General features: G+C 29.8%; 1 protein-coding gene across 1 annotated transcript; it reads left to right on the top strand.

Moving 5' to 3' along the window:
* Window positions 1-99: 99 nt before the first annotated feature.
* LOC142330461 (uncharacterized) lies at window positions 100-22,103 on the top strand. Its single transcript, XM_075375703.1, has 7 exons — window positions 100-219; window positions 1,613-1,759; window positions 7,581-7,709; window positions 8,642-8,755; window positions 12,749-12,877; window positions 17,016-17,123; window positions 18,735-22,103. The coding sequence occupies exons 2-7, from the start codon at window positions 1,616-1,618 to the stop codon at window positions 19,806-19,808; spliced, it is 1,698 nt and encodes a 565-aa protein (XP_075231818.1). The 5' UTR covers window positions 100-219; window positions 1,613-1,615; the 3' UTR covers window positions 19,809-22,103.
* Window positions 22,104-22,536: the final 433 nt, after the last annotated feature.

Genomic DNA, 22,536 nt, shown 5'->3' with positions numbered 1-22,536 from the left:
CTAGCTGTTATGAGAATGAAAAATTATTGTTTAAGTCTGTTGTGCAATATCATATGTATTTATATATTTTTCCAACATTACAACGAGATATCGTATGTATTGAAGTGTACAATTGCGTGTGTTGGCATTATTTATCAATAATTCTATGACCTGTAAAGATCTATATCCTAATTTCAGTATTACTTATTTATTGGTTTTCATTTTTGTTTATCTGACTAAGTAAGTCATTTTATACCATTCTTATATAAATTAATAAAATTTAAGTTGAGTTTGTGGATTGGTGGTGTGGGCTTCAACCTGTGATAAAATTCATTTGAGTGCGTCGTAAAATGGTTTTTAAGCAACATGTTAAAAAATTCTTATATCGTGGGCATATTATTATCATTATTAATCGTTTTTAATTAGTTATTTTGGCACATACGAAGTTTGTTCCACCCTAACGGTTTTTAACGTATACGCCATTACTTACATGGTGTAAATGAAGGTTAGCAAGCATATGTTAAGTTTCGTTAAATTATATTTATAAAATAAATAAATAAAAAATGGTTATATCAGGTGATTAATTTTGATTATTTAAGTAGTAAATAATTGCAATAATTACTGAATTTACTACTGAAATGCTCAAAACGTTAACAGTAATGACTTATACGATAAAGAAACGTAAGGGGTGGAACAAACTGCACAAGTGCCGTAATTTTCTTTCTATTTGTTAGAAATTATAATATTTATCCGTTATTTCCCGATACTAATAAAAAAGAACAGTTGATTGTTGACAGTTTTGTAAGAGACTGTTTAAGCTTTCAATTATGTTATAATTAATGGAAAACAGATCTGTTTCATGATAACTCCTAGCAAACGTCAATGGGTTTTAGTATTTCAAGTAGAACTCGCTAAAATAAACGGAGGTAGGTTGCAAAGAACTATTGTGTCACTGAACCAAGGGTGAAAACCATCTTCACAATTATTTACATACACCTGCTTAATAATTTCGCAAAACTGTCAATTCTATCAAAAAGTCTCAAAAATTAACATCTCACAAAAACAAAAATTATAAGTAATTTATGAAACAAATAAAACACGATTATTGTACGAAAATATTTATACCCCTTAACTTTAAGCTCTCAGAAATCGATATATACATTGAATTTTCATATGCATGAGTGTTTTCATTCCTTTAAGCAGATGAGTTCTTTTGTAAATATATCGGTTGCCTGTTTTTCAGATTGAATGCTTCCTTCTTTCTCCATCTTCCTCACATAATGGCATCTAGTTTTCTTTATTGTAGAACATCGCTTTATTTTTAAGTTTAATGGCAATCTGATTATCTATTAAGAGAGTTTGCTTTGGATTGACATTAAGTGTAACAACTTTCTTTTAGATGTCAAGCCAAACCAACTATTTGGTTTTTGTTCTTGTTCTTGTGTTCTTAAGTTTTTCATTGAGAGAGCTTGCATCAGTATCAATTATAACCTCACTCAAGCCACCATAAAACATAGACAAACAATAAGAGAGCTGTTTATGAGAGGTGTAAAAGAGAGTCAAAGGTTTTTTATTATACATTTTTTTTTATTATTATTATGGTTATTTATTTTAATTTTGTTTTTCTTTACAGATAATGAATGGGCCTGTAAATAATACTTTTACTAATGAAGCTGTGCTTCTTAATAAAAATATTAAATTAGTGACTGAACAGGATAATGCGGCACAAATGATATGGCTTCTGTTACCACTGACTGAAACTAACACATCGCATGAGCATGTAAGCTCTTTTCTTTTTTTTTTGATTTCTCTTCTGCATATTTTCTTTCCTGGTTTTCAAACAGTTCTTTATTTTTCCCTTCTCTCTTCTGAGCAAATGTTTCTTTTTTCTAGCTCTCTGTGAAATCTTTACTGGTTTTCTGAACATTGTTTTGTATTGAAAAAATATTTCTATTTTCATTTACAACCACTGAACTGTGTTGATTTCCATTCATTTTTTCTTTAAATGTGGTTGAAAATCTGTTTTGTGAGACTGAAAAAAGATTTGGCTCTCCTTTTTCTGATGAAATTGACATTTTCTCGGTTTCATTGTATATGTAAATGTTTTTGTTACTTCTAAATTTGCATCCATTTTCTTGAATTCTTATTGGTTCTAGAATCTTTCTCGAGTTTTTACTGTATTTTTCTATTTGATTTATTTTATCTGATTTCAAACTGAAGATGCATCTGATGATGCAAACAGGTCCTCCGGTTTGATTACTGTATTTTAGTGTCTGATTTTAGCACCTACTGAGATGTTCTTGTTGAAAATATCCTTTGTTGGTAGGCTAATTTTATTTTTCTCTTTCTTGTTTGATTGGCTTTTTTATCCAAATCATTAATTTGGATTATTTCTCCCATATATTTAAATTTGTTAACTTTATTGATTTTCCATATTTCGTTTTTTCTTGGTTGGTCATGAATTCTGCATTTTTCTAAGAAATATTTAGCCTTATTTCCCCTTCAAATTATTTTAGGTTTTTTACTTGTTCTGCTGCCTTTTCAAGGTTCTGTAAGAAAATTGTAATATTTTCAGCAAAGGCTAAAGCAGTTATTTCAATTCCTTTCAGTTTCAGACTCAATTTTATTTAGTGGTGTGTTCCAACTTTTTTCATCTTTTCCCATTCTTTTACTTTCTGTAGGTCATAGATAAAGAGAATTGATGCTAAACCACTCCCCCTTGTCTTATTTCTGTTTTAATTTCTAATTCTTCCCTTATGAAGACACTTCTATTATGAATTTTAGTTCTGACTTTGTGATTGAAAGAGTCTCTTCAGTAATGTTAATTGTGTTGGGATCCACACAAAATTCTTCTAGGAACTTTGAATAAGGAAGTTCTGTAGATTGAGTTGTATTATACCTTTTTGAATCTACAAAGACAATTACTTAGTTTTTATACCTTGTAATTTTTCACTTATTGTTTAAAGATTCAAGATTTGCTCTGCACATGATCTTACTTTTCTGAATCCTTCTTCATATTCTCTCAGTTGTTAAGTCTATATTAATTCAGTTCTATTTTGAAGTGCATTTCAAAGGATTTTATTTGTCAAAGGTAAGAGGGAAATTCATTTGTTATTGTTTACTTATGTTTCATCTTCTTATTTGTGTAGTTTATGTATTAATGCATTTTTCCAGTCTTGTGAGATTTTGTTCAGTTTTCTATATCTGTTCTAGCAAGTTTTTCTGTTTTCTCTTGCTTTTTTTTCATGATTCTTCCTGTAATTCTGCTACAGTCAAGTTATCATCTGCTACCTTGTAATTAAATTTCTGGGTGATTTTGTCTATTTTCATTTAATTGTGTATATTTAGGTTTTTCAGTTCATGTTGCTAGATTTTGGAATTGAAATCTTACCTCAGGTACTTGGTAGTTTAGTAATTTTTCAAAGTACTTGCTGGAAATTTGCAGTTGTCTTTGTTGTTATGGCCTAATTTTCTATTTTTACCCTAAAGCAAAGGCTGGGTGATTGGTATTTGGTAAGTTTTTAAATTTTGTAAATGTGTTAAATTTTAAACTGAATTTATTTATTTAATTGAAATAGACAGGCATGAAACCCATGAATACAAAATCATATTAAAAAAAAACAAAAAAAAAGAAACATAAGTACATAACAAAATTATCATTCATAAGTTAGAATAGCTCTTGATAAGGTATTAACTGTACTGTAAGTGTTCTTTACACAAAAAGGTAGTCTAGTAATAGATGATATATGAGAATTGATTGAACCAAGAAAATATTGAAAATTACGCCTAAGCAGTCTAGTCATTATTATATGTAACTCAAAGCTGCAATAATTTAGGATAGTCAAAATAACTACTAAAAATTTTATTAGCAAATATTAATAAAGTTAATGATCAAGTGCATAGAATCACAGATTTTATAGGTTGCATATCTAAGAAAAATTCTCTGTGGTATTTCTAGTAATTTTAATTACAAGTCGGCAAAAGGTCACTAGACAACAGAGCCATAATTTAGTACTACAGTATATAAAATGCATAACCAAAAAAATTTTCCCGAGTTAATATTTCCAAAATTTGTAGAGAATCTCTTAATTAAATTTACAATTTTTAGTGTCTTACAGTATAATCTGTGTATTCACTGAAGGATAACTTGCTATCAAAACCTACAGCTAAGTCTTTAATAGAAGATAGCTTTTGTATTATTCAGTTACACAGTTATATCAACATTTGCAAACCTTCCAAATTGAGTATGAAATCAATTTTTTTAAGTTGGAAGAAATAATATATAAGTTAATTTTTATACAAAGTTCAAGTCAACTGGAAGTAATTGAATATCAGCTAAATTTATAATAGGCTTAAACAATTTCATATCTGTTAAAAATAAAAAAAAAATATGAGTAGTGTGTAATGAAACTGATGTCATTTATAAATACTATGAAAATTGCAAAAACCTAAATGTATGCCTTGTCTTAGGAAAAGAAGAGCATTTCAAGAATGATTGAAGAGCTTAGTTAAAAACTGTATAAAAAAGGCAGAGCATTTCTTCACTAAAAGAGGATGAATATATTCTGGGCCTGTCAAAGAATTATTAGATCAAATGGTCCCTTTCAACATCATTCTCAGTTAATGTTTAACTGCAGCAGTTATTACAGTTAAATGTAATTTTAGTTGAGGAAAAATCATTGTTAGTATTCACTCCCAAATTTTTTAGCAAAAACATTGTACAATACCAGTGCCCTTATTAGCATACTCATTTCAAAAAGCATACAAGGTAGATAAGATCTATTGTTGTCATTATTATTAGCAAATTTTAAAAAATCTTTGGAATCATCAGATAAAGATTCCTAAACTTTAAAAATATAAATTTTCTATGTTTGAAGGTAGATTAAGCAATAGTTTCTTAATAATTATAATTAAGATTTAGCCCAAAACTAGTATTATTTAAGCGTACAGTGTTTCTTACGAGACAACCAATTTTTAGTTTCAATGATTATTTTTTGGGGGGGAAAACACATCATTGTAATCATTGAAACAATTTGAATAAGTTGATGATATTTTGAAAATAAAGTATTTAATATTAAGCTTTTAATTGAGTTTGGAAAGGTTTGAAAAGATCATTCAAAAAGTACAGCCGCAACTAGTAGTTGAGCATGTATCCTGTTTGTTGCTATTATGACCAGCGACATGCAGGCATGGCTAATATTGTCTTTCACACAGTTTTATCAGATACTTTATACTTTGTTAATATTATGAAGTATAATTTTTGCATTATTTTTATACTGTTGGTGTTGTTATTTTCACACAGGCTTTCAATTTACTGCTGTAGACCTTTTTACGTTGTTTAACGAATCCTGTTTTAGCCAAAACCTGCATGACATACTATTAAACGACTGCCTTTCTGATGAGCATTTTAGTTTTAATATGTCATTTTCTTTGAATTTTCCCATATGTATGTATGAAAATGATTTTCATTAACCCATGTCTTATCTATGTAAAATATATGTTGATCATCACATGACACTTTTAATTTGTGAAATATATTTAAAATTCAATTCTTTTTAATGCAATATCTGGTTTTCCATCAAGAAATGTTGACAATCTTCAGTTTTTTTTTATAACAAAAACCAATTTTTTTCACAATACGACGAACGGTCGTAGACGATAGATTTACATCGAGTTTTCCCGTACTTCCTCTTTGAACTTCTTAATGGTAGGAATTTCATTCTGAGTGGTGGGGTTAGTACTGATATAAGATTGTGTACAATGCATGACTGTTGAAATCTTCCAGTAACAGATTTGCATTCCATGTCCTATTTTCCCCTGGCATTTCAAACTGAATGCAACTGTCATTACTATAGCACTCCTACACATCCTTTGTAGTGACCTTCATCTAATGTTCATGTTTCCGTGATGGGTTCATGAACTTTATCAAAGTAAATTGCACTACGGAATTCAAAGTCGTATAGCTTTTGAAAAAATGTTTATTTATTGCAGATTAAATTTCTCAAACCACTCTTAATTGTACAGCCTTGTTGACCGGTAAACAAAGGTGTTTCCATCTCATTCATATTACACTTAAGATAGTTACAGAGAAATTACAAAAAAAATCTTTTAACTTATAACCCGATAAAAAAATGCAAATTAACTTACTATTCTAAACTGTCTCTGACATAGGGCGATAGTGTTAAATAAACTTGCTAAGAAACCAGCACGAGCTGAACATATTGAAATAAAATATTCATATGATGATTTATTAGATATCATAGCCAAGGGCTTAATGAACCCATCAGACTGAAGACTGGCATTGCAATTGATTTTTACTAATGTACAATGACATAATATCAATATACTGTAACCAATATTGAGACTGTACTGCCTACTGAGAATGCTTCTTCAGCCCTTCACATATTTCCAATTTCCACAATTTTAAATCTATTATTATGATCCTCACCATAAAACAGGAATGTTTATTAATTCAACTCAACAAATAAAAATTCTACTAAGTTAATGCCTGATATTAATGAAAATTTATTTTTTTTACACCTAATGTTAACCGAAATGTGATGTTTTTACCTGAAAACAACCTGTATGCTTAAATAGTAGTAGTTTTAGGCTAAATCTTAATTACAATTATTGAGAAACAATCGTTTAATCTAATTTGAAAAATAGAAGCTTTCTATGTATTGGTTTGGATTTTATAGCAATTTAAAGTTCATGTTTTAAAAAAAAAAAAGTGCAAGAAATTCACTTTTCATGCTCCTAATTTTCAAACAAATGAATGTAACTAAAATCGGCTGAATCCAGTTAGTGCAAAAATAATTGGAGTTTCTGATACCTTCATTTTTATTGTGTGATTTTTTTTTTTTAACTAAGATGCAATAGTTTAAACACAAGCGCTATCTTTCATAGTGACCACTGTAAACATAGCTGCAACTCTTCAGCAAAGATTTCTATATCATGATCAATATAAAATTCCGGTGAGGCACGACATGTTTCATACGCTATAAAATTCCATTTCCAAATTCAACACACAAGCTTAAAGCTTATGTTACAACATAAAAAATAATTAGATATTTAGGGCCAAACTATCATTCATTAAATGTTGAATCTTACAAAATTTATATTTTTATAATCTGGTGTGTATTCATTAGATATAAGATTAGAATTTAAAATCTTAGGTAACATTATCTCTAAAGGTAAATTATATTTGTCACAGAAATTTCACCATAAAAACAATATTAACAACTCTAATGTTCGTAAGATTATAAAAACCGAATCTGTAGAATTACTGCAACAGTTGAAAAAATTATTTGATTGTAAAAGATTACAATATGTAGAAAAAATCTGTAAGGTGAGTGCATTTTTAACGTTTGAATTTGGATGATTAAATGTGGCCTAACAAACATTTTCTAGGTTTTCTCTTATAAAGCCTGGCCCATTAAAGTCACCAAATAATAATAATAATAATTTGACTGTGGGTACATAGTTAATGTGAATGTGTGTGTCGGTATAGTGAATTAGAGGTATAGATTATTTTTATTTTATAAATTATATAAAAAATCATAAACATTTACTTTGTAGCATTCAATTTTTCTGTGTTGCAGCAAGTAGATTTAGTACAACTGAAAGAGGAACCAGTTGATACGATTAATGGTGATATTCCAAAAGATCCTTTAGCAATTGAAGAGACCAACTCAGTTAAATCAAAAACTGTAAAAGTTGAAAATGAAGTGGTAAGGGTGTTAGATTTTGCATACATTGGAACACGCAATTATCTAGATGAACCTTTGCAAGGTCAGATCTGGATAACTGGAAAAGATAATTTAAAAAATTTAATATATATATATATATAGTAAAATTAAAAATAAATTTTTAACATATGTACAATGTAAGAAAAAATTAATATGATACAGTAATGTGGTGCAAAAAATGCAATGTGTAGAAATTTGCTTTTGTAATTACTTAAGGAAAGTCCTATGTATGTATATATATAGTATACTATAGCATATAGTATTAGTTTATCTATATATAGTTTTTTCTATATGAATTGCCAAAAAGGCAGTAAATAAAACACCATAAAATAAAGATAGATAAAAAAGAATTCTTGTTGAAACAAAGATTTGAGTGTACAAGACTACACATTTTTACATGTCATACATATCCTCATGTCATTGAGCCATGGTGGGGTAGCTTTATTGTTCACACTAGTTGAACAAATTGCAATTATTTAAGAGACTAATATATATATATATATATATATATATATAGTTCATAATCTTCATTATATAATAACCTTTGATAACATCTGGATCCATTGCCTTCTTTCTTTCCATACTATTTCTACACAATCCAATTTGTGTTTAGTTGTCAAACCTAAAACATCTCGTTTATCTTGCCGCTTCAACAACATTTTTTCCACCTTATCACACTCTGCATGAATTTCATTTTTGTTTAATTTCTTTTGCAATTTATGTTTTGTAATACTATGCCTGTATTTTCTTACATTACCCATAAGTCAGTATTTCATTCGCTCAGCCAAAGCAAGTTCAGAGGCAATAATAATTATCAGAATAAAAACGGTAACCTTTCTCTGACAGGTTATATTTATTAAATATTAATTTGTTTTCACAGTTTATAAGGGTTTTTCTTTATCTTATTTTTAAAGGAATCTGAGAAAGTTTTACCGCAGCTTAATCTTAACATGAAAACCGATGAACTTGAAATAAATTATTTACACACTGTGAAGACAGAAGAAGAGGTGGAATTTTATCCAGGTCATGTAAGTATTTATAATTATTGGCTATTGTAACAAATATGATTGATTTGTCTCCTGTTAATTTTATTACTGTATTTTTTTGTTAATTAATGTATTTTTTTCATTTCGGTGAGTTCTGTTTTAAAAAGATTATTTTTAATTTGATTTATTTCTATTTAATTAATACGGACGTATTAAGTTGTGTGTGAATGATAAATTGTTAATGCGTGAGGGCAAAAATGTTGTTTTTAAACTTCAGTGATGTCTAAAATGTGTGTATTTTAACTTGTTGATAGAGTTCTCATTTTAATAAGCTCTGGGTAATCGGTTGTTAATTGAAATCATTTGTCATATTTGAATATTTATTAGGTTAGTAATTAAAACCTTAACCGACACAGCTTAAACAGTCATGACATATAATTTTGTTAATGAAATAAAAATAAAATAAAATTTAATTCTGTATTTACATTAGGAAAATTAACATATTTACCATATTATTACAAAATATATTTGAAGTTATTACCCTGCAGACATATTGCAGAAATGCTAAAGTAATCATACTGACAAGTCATCTGATGCAAAATGTTATCAATGACTTCACTTTTTTATTGTGAATGTTCACCTTCAGTTATCATTAGTGCAATTTTAAAAATACGGTAGTGTAGAGGGTTTTATATTTGTATAGCATTATAACGTTATAAAAATGTATGTTCAAAAATGTTCATTTAAAGGTTTTTTTAATTTCTGTATAAAAAACCCATGATCTTCTTAGTTGCCCAAATAGGGATTAAGCACATGTTGGGTCTCGTATAAAATACTAAGCTGTCTAACCAGAATCTGTACCCTTCAGGGCTCAGATAAGTCCAGGTGAATCTTATCCTACCCCATGGCTGCAGATGTTGCTTCGCTAGCCATTCCCAATTTTCCTGGACTGGCACCCTGGACACCGCAAAGTTTGCTTAGGTTGCCATCCACCCAGAGGGCTCCACCTCCTAGACCCCCCTCGCATTGTATGTTATCCTCATGGTTGTGAGAATAATACTGATAAATAATAATTATATTATTCTTGCTTTACAGAAACCTGAAAAAGAAACTAAATTACAAAATAGAGAATAATAAAAACTTTGGTAACTAAAGTACACATTACCTTTGACGACAAAAAATTCATAACTTATTTCTTTGCAATGGCAGCAGAAATATAGTAATGAAGTAAAAGGATTAATGTATATTTTCCTTAATGAATATCTTTAATCCACAACTTCACCCACCCTGGGAGCTACGGACTCAGTTGAAGGATTAAAACCTTCTCTGGGATAACACAAGTTTATCCTGCAAATTTGAAAATAATCGGCCATTTGGTTCTTGCATGATGTGTTAACAAACAGACAAACTATTTATATATATATATGTAGATTTCTAAATAATCATGATCTGGAGAGTGTATCTGATTCATGCAAAAGTTAGCTTTTAACCTTCTAAAAAATACCCTGTTTGAATTTTGAAAATCGGACAATTGTTTGCAGAGATGTTACAAGAGCACCACATTGCACCTCCCAAAACAGCGCCCTAGGGGCACCCTGATTGTTACCCTTTAATGTTAATGATTGGTGTAGTTTCCCACGAGGTGCACGTATAACTCACCACTCTAGCCTCATACACAGTCTCCACAGGAAGCCTATTATTGTTAAACAGAAATTTTTTAAATTATTTAATATTATTCGTATTTGTAATATTATTCAATTGACTGATACGAATCATCAGTTCAAACCCAGCTCAAACAGTGATACAGAGTCACAGTTCATTAATTCAATTCATTAAAGTTTGTGCTTCAACTGGCAAATCTCCAATACTACATACATATACTCATGTATATTTTTTTCTACAACAGAAAGATATCAAAAAACCTCAATATGCTGAGAAACACAGATAAAAATTTGGTTGCGATTGATAGAGTAGTTTTTCTGTTTATCCCGAACAAACAAAAACGCTCTTCCTCTTTGTATAATAGTATTGATATAGATAGGAAGTATTATCAACAAGTACTGCTTTATTGAGGTGAATTAATTTGAAGTTCTTCCAAAAAATCTTTTAAATTGAAAGTTGTTTAAAAAAAATTACAGATTGCTTGCATGAACCCACCGGGTTGGTCTAGTGGTTAACGCGCCTTCCCAAATCAGCTGATTTGGAAGTCGAGAGTTACAGCGTTCAAGTCCTAGTAAAGCTAGTTATTTTTACACGGATTTGAATACTAGATCGTGGATACCGGTGTTCTTTGGTGGTTGGGTTTCAATTAACCACACATCTCAGGAACGGTCGAACTGAGAATGTACAAGACTACACTTCATTTACACTCATACATTTCATCCTCTGAAGAATTATCTAAACGGTAGTTACCGGAGGCTAAACAGGAAAAAAAAATTGCTTGCATGAGTATATAAATGTAAATGTAAATATATAAATAAGAAATATGAGTGGAAATCTCATACACAACCCAACAGCTGTTTTTAATGTGAATAGATTTTTTTAACAACTTTATGTATTCATTCAGAACAGTTATATTTTGCTGCGGTTTTTGTAAAATTAGAAGCTAATATTTTTTTAATTAAACTATCAAAATCCCCAATATCTTCATCGTTTGCATACCATCTAATTCAGAAACTATATACAATGGTGACTTCACTTGTCATAAAGTACTTGTGTAGCTATTTATAATTATTATTGCTTTACATCTATTCTCAAACTTGAATATTTTCTGGCTCTATGGAAAATAGCTGAAACCAACCAAACTAGGTAAACCACCTAATGATATAACATCATATCGGCCAATTAGCATGCGGGTTGTGTGGTTGTAACAGGCCCACTAGACACAAACAACATAGTGCTTGCTTGAGTCGTGAAGTAGACTCATCGTGAAGGCGAGATCATCTGTCCAGGTGGGTGGTTATTTTTTTTTCATGTTGCTGGATTTTGGAATTGAAATCTTACCTCGAGTTCATGGTAGTTTAATAATCTTTTGAAGTACTTCTATAATTTTTCAATTGTCTTTGGCGTTAAGGCTAATTTTCCATTTTTATCCTCAAGCAAAGGGCTGGGTAATTTGTATTTTGAATCGTTGGATAAAGATTTCTCAACGAAACAGTATAATTAAAAAATAAATCTTTGTGACTAACAATATTACATATACTTTGTTCTTAAATAATTCTTAATTATAAGTAGATCTATATTGTTTTTGAATCTTATGGAAGTTTTTATTATTAATAATTGTGATAATAAGTTATCCACTGTGATAACCACTTTGAAAATTAATTTTTTTTATAAACATTTTTGGTACATGATAATCAGCAATATTGTTAATACATAACTGCAATTCCTTTAAAAAAATTGTGTATCTGTGATTAATATCAAATCCCATTCAGGCATGGCATTTCTTTTATGCTACAAAATTCAGTTTCCATATTCCATGTACAAACTTCAAGGTTACGTGGCAATATAAAAAAATAAGTGTTATTTGCAATCAAACTCTCATTTAGTAAATGTTGAATGTTACAAAATTAATATTTTTATATCTGGTAAGATTTTATGTGGTATAAAATTAGAATTCAAACTCTTAGATGACGTTATCTCTAAGGTAAATGATATTTATCATGATAAAACAATTTCAGCATAAGCAATATTAACATTAATGTGAGTAAGATTAGAAAAAACAAAATCATGAGAATTACCTCAAGAGTTTTATCAATTATTTGATTGTAAAAGATTACTATTAAAGAGATTGTAAAGATTACTATTGTAAAATTACTATTACTTTAAAGAATCTGTAAGGTGAGTAGCAGTATTTTTTGATAACACGTAGCAAAACCTGGCATCTTAAAGTCACCTAATAATAATGTAACTGGCTGCACTATTTATGTAAGTGTTAAGCGATTTAAAGATGCGATTTATTTTTATTTCATAAATTATACAAAAAGTCATAAACATATTTACTTTTAAGCATTCATATTTTGCTTTTTGTTACAGCAAGTAGATTTACTACAGCTGGAAGAGGAACTGCTTGATGTTAGTAACTGTGATATTGACAAAGATCCTTTAGCAATTGAAGAGACTGACTTAGTTAAATCAGAAAATTTAAAAGTTGAAAATAAAGCGGTAAGAGTGTGAGATTTTGCATACAGTGGAACACCAATTATCCAGATAGACCTGGCAAAGCCAAATTTGGATAATTGAAAAGAACAATTTAAAAAAATTTTATCATATAAACTGCACTTATAATTTTATATTTAATGGGTAAGACATAAGCAAAAAAAAAATTAAATGGAAAAAGTAAACATATTTAAGAAGAAATATGGAAAATGAAAATACAGTGTTCAACATAAGAAAAAAGAAAACATAAAAAAAAAAAGAAAACATAAGAAAAAAGCCAGTTATATATTTATACTAAATTAATTGCAAAAAAGGCAGTTAAAAAATCCAGTATAAATATTGATAAAAATAAGTGGTATTAAAGGAAGGATTTGCTTGAATAGTAATTAAATTTTTCAAATAATGTACTAGTTTTAAGTTCCTTTGTCTGGATTTTAAGCAGTCCAGTTATCTGGAAAATTGGTGTCCCAGTGTATTATCTTTTCATTACTATTATTATTATCTAGTTTGTAAATTTTGGATTACATCCGATCCATTTCTTAACTCATATGTATTATTATTATTATTTCTGATTATTACCTTTTAGGAGAGCATGTGAACTTAACCATCATGGCTCTACTTCCTTCTCTTTATAAAACCTCTTCATCTGTTCACTATGTTCTTCTTCCTCTCCTCAGTTCATCTTCTTTCTATTGTTTGTCGTTTTTGCTCTTGTTCAATTTTCCTATTTCTAATTTCATCCCTAAATTTTCTTCTGTGCTTGATTTCTTCTTCTGAGATTTGGAGTCGTTCCAGGTTGTCTTGTGTTTCTTTCATCCAAATGGACTTTAATTTACTTGGCTTGATGATGTTGAAAATTTTCTTAACGAGTTTATCATATTCAGTCTTCCTGCTTAAGTGTCATATGTGTTTTTGTTAAATGAATTGCAGAAAAGTCAGTTGAAAAACCCAGTAAAATAAAGATCAATAAAAAATTTCTTATTGAAGCAAAGATTTATTTCAATAGTGTTTAAATTTTTCAAATAATGTATTACTTTTTTTTTAAGTTGCCTAGTCTGGATTCAATTAACCACCAACATACTTACCACTGTGCCAAATAACCTCAAATAACAAAAAAATAATCACCAAACATAATAACAGAACCCTAAAAACCTAATATGAAAATTTGACTTTCATGGGATGCTGCATTATCAGTCTGTACAAAATCCTGTAACAGAGCTAAACAAAACTAAGGAAGGCAAACTTTAAGGATAAATTTATAATTATAGTCACAACATTAATACTAAGATTATTTAACATTTTTTTGTATTATTTAAGTTGTTACAAAATAGTGTTGATATAACAGTATTTGTTTTACTCCAATTTATACAATATTGTAACAAGACCGGTATAGTGAGCCTGAGTAAAGGATTCCTACCGATTATAAAAGTAATGTAAAGTACAATTGCAGGAATTCAGAAAGGGACAAAGGACAAAAAGGAGAACCTTTTCGTAAAGTATGGTCGTTTAACAATTATCCTTTGTTATACTGCCTGTTAACAGCAGTGAACACCTGTTGTATGGTGAGAAGAGGCCAAATGGGAACAAAAGCCTTGAACAACTGTTTTCACACTATGAGTTGGGTCCAGTCTGGTAGGTAAAGAGGCTAGAAGTATAAATAGCCCAGTAAGACCAGCTAGAAGAAAGTTCTATTAGAACCAGTCTTTTCTTTCTTTTTCCTGTTTAGCCTCCGGTAACTACCGTTTAGATAATACTTCAGAGGATGAATGAGGATGATATGTATGAGTGTAAATGAAGTGAAGTCTTGTACATTCTCAGTTCGACCATTCCTGAGATGTGTGGTTAATTAAAACCCAACCACCAAAGAACACCGGTATCCACGATCTAGTATTCAAATCCGTGTAAAAATAGCTGGCTTTACTAGGACTTGAACGCTGGAACTCTCGACTTCCAAATCAGCTGATTTGGGAAGACGTGTTCACCACTAGACCAACCCGGTGGGTTAATATTAGAACCAGTCTGCAAGGTGTTACGATGTCAGTCCCACAAGGACAGTTCAGCAAGGAGAGGCTGCGAGTTGTGTGAGTTCGGTGGAGTTCTGCAAACCAGTCCAGTGAAGAGAGTCACAGGTGTGTCTGCGAAGATGAGAGTGCAAGACGTCAGTCCAGCAAGGAGAGTCTTGAATCCAGTTCGATAAGACTAAGATGGTGCCACGAGTAATTCCAGTAAACAAGAAATACTATCTGTGAGTTACAGTAAAGCTATAAGTGTATAAGTGGAAGAAATAATGCAATAAACTTTAGGATAGATAGCAAGGGTATTTGCAAGTGAAATTTATAAGATCGTTTGTTAATATAAGACAAAGTGTTTAAAAAGGATTAAGTCTGGCAGTTTTTTTTTTTTTTTAATGGGTTGAATTCTAGTTTTTTTTCTACCTGGAATAAATTCCGAACGATTTTTTGAACTCTGTCCTGTGTATCTAATCTGTATTTACTATTAACGCTTATAACTATTTGATGTGTAATATTTTGATTGTTATTCTTTGTTGATTACATTATGTATTTTGATTTGTTGTTATGTGTTCTATTATCGTTTACTACTATTATCCTGATTATTATTGTGGTTGTAATTGCTATATTAATATTTGTGTTCATTAATTGTTTTATTATTGTCACTTATTATTAATTTGTCTGGTTATAATTATGAACATTTTAAACCTGTAAGTTGTAATTATATGAACATTCTAAATTGTCAACCTCTCAATATTCTGATCGAGCCACGAAACATGCTACATATACTAAGCATAAAAATGTACAACAATATAAATATTATTTACATCATCTTCATATTCTTGTATCTTCTTCACATTACTAAATCTAGAATGTTGAATCTTAATGATGAGTACAGGCGATCATTTGTTATAGTATTATTACGTTTAATTATTTTTATTATTTTTCTAAGATAATAAATTTAAATTTTAATTGATCTTCAGTCTTTAACAATATTTTTTTTTTGTTTATAAGAATTGATGAACTTTAGTAATTTTCTCTCTGAATTGAAGAGGATTGTACTTGCCACCGCTTTTCTTTTGTAAAACAGAGCATTGAACATAGTGATATTTAAAAGTTGGCAGAACTGCTTTTATATCAACCATTATTGTCTTTTCTTTCGAGCGGGTGTGTTCTCAGCATTTGATCCATCCTATCAACTCTGTCCATAAATATATAATCATTGACAACGTTTGGAAGCATTACCTTCTTTCCTTTCCTTACTACTTCTATGCATTCTAATTTGAGTGTAGTTGTCTAGCACAAGACATCTCATTTATCTTGCCGCTTCACCAACATCATTTATGACACACTGATTCAATTTCATTATTTAATTTTAAAGTAGATTTATATTGTTTTTGAAGCTTATGGAACTTTGTTTGTAATTGCGATAAAAAGTTCACTAGAGAATCGCTTTGAAAATTAAATTTTTTGTTTATGTACTTTTGGTACATGATATTCAATATTATTATTACATAGTTGTAATTCCTCAGGATTTGATAAAATCCTGATCAGGAGTGACACTTTTCATAAGCTTCAAATTTCCATTTTCAAGTTCCACACACAAGCTTCATGCTTATATGGTTATAAAAAATAAATATTATTTACAATCAAACTCTCATTTAGTAAATGATGAATATTACAAAATAATATTTGTATAATCTAGTAAGTATTTATAAGAAATAATATTAGAATTGAAAATCTTAGGTAATGTTATCGCTGATGATGTTTGTGATAAATGATATATTTATCATGATAAAAAATTTCACCATAACCAATATTAACACTAATGTTAGTATGATTAGAAAAAAACAGAATCATGAGAATAACCACAAGAGTTTTAACAATTATTTGATTGTAAAAGATTACAATTTGTAGAAAAATCTGTAAGGCGAGTAGCAACATTTTTTGATGACATTTAGCTAAACCTGGCATATTAAAATCACCTAATAATAATAGTAATAATTTAAGTGTGGCTGCACTTTTTATGTAAGTTGTAAGCGAATTAAAGATACAATTTATTTTTATTTTATAAATTATACAAAAGTCATAAACATATTTACTTTGAAGCATTTATGTTTTGCTTTTTGTTACAGCAAGTAGATTTACTACAACTAGAAGAGGAACTGCTTGATATTAGTAATGGTGACATCGAAAAAGATCCTTTAGCAATTGAAGAGACCAATTTAGTTGAAAATGAAGTGGTAAGGGTATTAGATTTTTCATACAGTGAAACACCAATTATCCAGATGAATCTTTGCTAGGCCAAATCTGGATAATTGAAAAGGATAATTTAAAAAAGGCTTATCCTATATACTGTACATTTCATTCTAATGTTACATGGGTAAGACACTAAGTAAAAAAATTAAAGATAAAAAGTAAATGTATTTCAGTAAAATTAAGAAGAAATTTGGAACGTATGTACAATAAAAGAAAAAAGAGATATAGTAATATGGTACAAAAAGTACATTATGTAGAAATTTGCTTGTATAAATTAGTTTTACAGAGGTCGGTGTAAAAAGCTACCACATTTATTATTCAATAGCTATCAGTTCCATCATATTTCTGTTTGCAGTTATGTATGCCATTCTCGAAGGGAACCTTTTTAAAATTATTTTCAAAGGGGTGGAACTCGCCCTTTCCACTATACCTATTCCAATTCAAAAATCTTAAATTGCAATAGTAACATTTAATTACATTAATCGACAAAGCGAAAAAAATAATGAATTTTGGTGAAAAGAAAATTAAAAACCACCCTCTCCTTCGCTCAGTAGGTGTGAAAACCATTTAGGTTGTACTTTATTAAAATCCAGTCCAACAAACTAACTATAAAGTTATTGATATTACTTCTTAAACCATTTGAAATAATCATAATCTGTAGATTAAAACTTTGAAAATTATTTTTCAAATTACCAACACAAAATGTTGCTCTTAAGTATTCTCAAAATGTTTAGGAGTTGAAAACTTATTTTTTTAAAATGAGACAATGTAGGTTGTGATACCTCATTGGAAGCCCCTTTGCATGACAAGTAATTGTGTACAAATAAAATAAAAATTGGTTCACTGGTATTTATGTTATGATTAAAAATTTGGTTTTTTTATGTTATGTTGAGATACAGTGTGACTGACCCAAAGCATTAGGTCTGAAGTCATCCATTCTTGTTAAAAATATGGGTTTTAGATTTCTCCATTATTGATAAAACGTACCAGTAAACACATCATTAAAACAAAAGTTAAACATTCAAAAAACCAATAATAAGGTACCTTATCTTTGCTAGTAACATGCTAAACAATCTATTACCAGATAAACTTAATAAATAATTAAAAACTAATTCATAAATGAATAATAGTTAATAAAAAAATAATGTTTTAATTATTCTTTACTTAATTATATATATATATATTGCCTACAGCAATTTTTTGTTTTAAATTGTACAAATCTCAAACTTTTCTTTGTTACAACTTGTAATAAAATCCCAACAAAAAAGTCCAAAAGACTGATATGTGGGAGAGATCTAGTTGGCTATGTAGTTGGACCTCTCATCTGATCCAACATCCAGGGAAGCCTTGTTCAGAAACATGGTAACATCTCAATAAAAGTGTGGTGAAGCACTGTCTTGTTGGAAACTGTATCCTGCAGGAATCTGAGGAACAACAAAGTTTTCAAGCAGTTGAGGTACGTTTGCCTTCAAACAGTGGGCTCCATGAAAAAACAGACTGATGGTGCCAATTTTATTCCGTCATAATCAGACATTGATTTTTGATTTCTCTCTTTCATTTGCAATTGTAATTATTAGTTATTTTTGATTTTACAGGTTACTATCGATAAAGGAAACATCAAGGGAAGTATCAAAATATCCAATGAATGTAAGTGTGCATATGGTGATGTAACAACGGAAGAAAATTTAGTGGAGAATATAAGTAGTGAAAATATGTTATTTTTCCAGAATGGAAAGAAATTGGTTTGTGAATATTGCGATGAAAGATTCCGATGTAAATGTTATTTAAAGAGACACATTAACTTTCATTGTAAAAAAAAAAATAATAGTAATTTTTGTCAAAAGTCTCTTATTCATGATAACGATTTAAAAACCCACATTATGCATAATGAAGAGAAAAATTATATTTGCAACTTTTGTCAGAAGACTTTTAATCAAAGTTCTAATTTAAAATTACATTTAAATATTCATACAAGAGAGAAAAATTATGTTTGCAACTTCTGCCAAAAGGTTTTTTATCAACCTTCTAATTTAAAGAAACATCTTAATATTCATACAAAAGAGAAAGATTATGTTTGCAACTTTTGTCAGAAGACTTTTACTCAGAGTTCTAATTTAAAATTACATTTAAATATTCATACAAAAGAGAAAAAATATGTTTGCAACTTTTGTCAGAAGACTTTTAATCAAAGTGCTAATTTAAAATTACATTTAAATATTCATACAAAAGAGAAAAATTATGTTTGCAACTTCTGCCAAAAGGTTTTTTATCAACCTTCTAATTTAAAGACGCATATTAATATTCATACAAAAGAGAAAGATTATGTTTGCAACTTTTGTCAGAAGACTTTTAATCAAAGTTCTAGTTTAAATTTACATTTAAATATTCATACAAAAGAGAAAAATTATGTTTGCAACGTCTGCCAAAAAGTTTTTTATCAACCTTCTAATCTAAAGAAACATCTTAATATTCATACAAAAGAGAAAGATTATGTTTGTAAGTTCTGCCAAAAAGTTTTCAGTCATTCTTCTACTTTAAAGACGCATCTTAATATTCATAGAAAAGAGAAAAATTATGATTGTAACTTCTGCCAAAAGGTTTTCAGTCATTATTCTAGTTTAAAGAAGCATCTTAATATTCATACAAAGGAAAAAAAATTATGTCTGTAAATTCTGCCAAAATGCTTTTAATCATCTTTCTAATTTAAAGAAGCATATTAATTTACACACCAAAGAAAAAATTTGTTTGTAACATTTGTGAAAAATCTTTAATGAGAGTTATACTTTAAAAAATTACTTCTTTTTGTTGTAATGATTATGTTTGTAAGGCGGAGATTATGTGCGTTCTCAATATTGTACAAAATAAGTTGTACTTAAGTTTACGTGAAGATATTGGTGCAACTTTTAAAATTACTTTTCCTGATAGTTGTATAGTGTCAAAATTCCAGCTTGGAGCTATTAAATGCTCTTGTCATCAATCATGTTCCTGTACTGTACTTAGATGGCATTCTGCAAATACACTGGACTAATAATGACAACATATTTTTCAAGTAAATATTAGTGTTTTCTGTTCTAGTTTTCTATCTGTATTACTTTTAGTTTTCCTTTAAGTTTTGATTCTTTATTAAATTGAAATCTATGTATCTTAATGTTTTTATGCAAACCAAGTTATGAAATATAGTTTTCTTTTTACTTGACAAAATAATGTAGGCTAGTTTTTGTGAAAAAGTTCAGCAATTCTATGTGTGTACCAATTATTTTTAAAAATTGCTTTAGTTAGCTTTTATTTCTTGTCTGTTACTTTTAGTTACCATGATGTTCATCAGGAAAAAACTTATAGTTTTGTTATTTTTTGTTTTGTACTTTACAGTGTAAATTACTGAAACAATTTATCACAAAAATTAGCCAAATTTTTAATGTATATTGATGGAAAAAATCATTAAAAAATGAATTTGATAATAGAAAAAAAAGTGGTTGGGCAGCTACAGGTACGGTAGAGACTGCAAAAAAAAATGTTTATGTACTTTGCGGAGTAAACGGCAATAGCATATCATTATGAGAGTCAGGAAATTTTAATGAATTGGTCAGTAAAGTCAGGAAAAACGAACCTTAAAATTCAGTGGAAATCCTGTTTATAAAAATTTCTTCAATTCATACTTATTGGAGATCCTTTGTAATTGTTTCAATCTAATTTATTTTGATTTTTATTTCAGCAGAAATATGTTAATTTTTAAAGCTCAAAATAATAATATTTAAAAGTTGTTGCCATCAGTATCATAGGTATATAATTTACAATACTAGGTACTATTATTAACGAAAGGGAGGGCGGTGCACTCTATTTTTATTTGTGGATTTTCGCTTCTTTCTGCTACAAAGTAAATAGCTGGTTTAACTGAGATTTAATTGATTTTAGTTAGGTTAGGTGAGGAAATATAACTGACGATTCAGAGTATTGAAGTTTGTATTGTATTACCATAACTTTTTCCCGACCCTACTCCCCTCAGCAATACAATATAAATAAAGCTCAACCCAGAAAGTGTCCCTTTACTCTAAGGGAGCCTTCTCGCTCACCAGCAGTAAATCCGGCACGGCAGTTTGGCCACCCCGATCGGATCTTTTGATCTTTATTTTGCCTGTCTCTAATCCCCGTGAGGGGGTAACCCGACCCGACTATGTTGTTCCAGGGCCCTGCACGACGGCCGGGTCTCTGTCTTGATTTTATCTCTGACCTACGCTAGTCCTGGCGTCCACAGCTGCTCATCGGAACCGGCTCACCTAAGCATACTGGCATTCACAGATGGGGCTGTCCACCCTTCCCTACGCTAAAGTCCACGGCATCTCCCTTCAGCGTCCTTACCGTGTAATACCTTCATAGCATACGTGTCAAAGGTACAGTTCTCTTCTGAGGACAGCATGAAGGACACCAGGTTTTCAGGTCTTAATCTGTCGATGTTCGCCAAAGGTGCCATTGTGCACACATAAATATGGTGTGCTCCGCTGTGTCCTCTCTGTTGCAAATCAAGATGGAGTGTCCCGTCTGCCAAATTGATTGAGGTAATGTTGAAACATTCCTCTGCTGGAGAGCAATTGTGACGTATAAAAATCTATATTGCCATGTTTCCTTTTCATCCATATGTCTAAGTCTGTGATTAATCTCCTTGTCCAGGCTGCTTCATTTCCAACCATTTTTCATGCCATGTCTCCATTACATTAGCCTTGTCCTCACGCTTCCCAATACCATCGTAGCAAAGCTCTTGCACTCTAACTTGAAGGTCAATTGGCAAAGCTGATGCCAACACGCTCACCGCACTGTATGACATAGTTGTATAACACGCCGTAACACCCAACAACGTTCACCTGTGGACTGTGTAAACGTGCCCAGTTCCTCATGACTCTCATTGCTCCACCCCAAACCGAGACAGCATACAATAACACTGAAATTATCATTGACATGATTAATCGGCGTTTGGAAGCCCTTGGAGCCGACTGAGTAGTGATCAACACATTCAGTGATTTCAAGATTTTCTAGGTCCTTGTACAACTGTACTATGTGTTGACTAAATTTACATGATTTGTTGATCTGTACCCCAGGTACATATCATGTCTCTCATACCAACTGTCCACCTAGCATGAGGTTTATTCTACCCATCATTCTTCTGCCTGTTAGTGTAATGTAATTTATAATATTTATTAAATTTTATTACTTATAAATATTTTTTTTTAAATGTTCATGTGTTACCAGTTTAATTGACTTTGTAGATGTGTTTCACTTAAATAAAAATACATCTTCATTAATAAAAAAATATATTCATGAATAATAATGTTTACTATATAGACAAGTTTCAATGATAGGCAAAATAAAGGCTTTTTTATTTTTGGATGTACTGTTTTTAATAAA

Source organism: Lycorma delicatula, chromosome 9 (genome assembly GCF_047948215.1).
Source record: "Lycorma delicatula isolate Av1 chromosome 9, ASM4794821v1, whole genome shotgun sequence".
Taxonomy (NCBI): Eukaryota; Metazoa; Arthropoda; class Insecta; order Hemiptera; family Fulgoridae; genus Lycorma; species Lycorma delicatula.
This window is presented reverse-complemented; position numbering and strand designations above follow the sequence as displayed.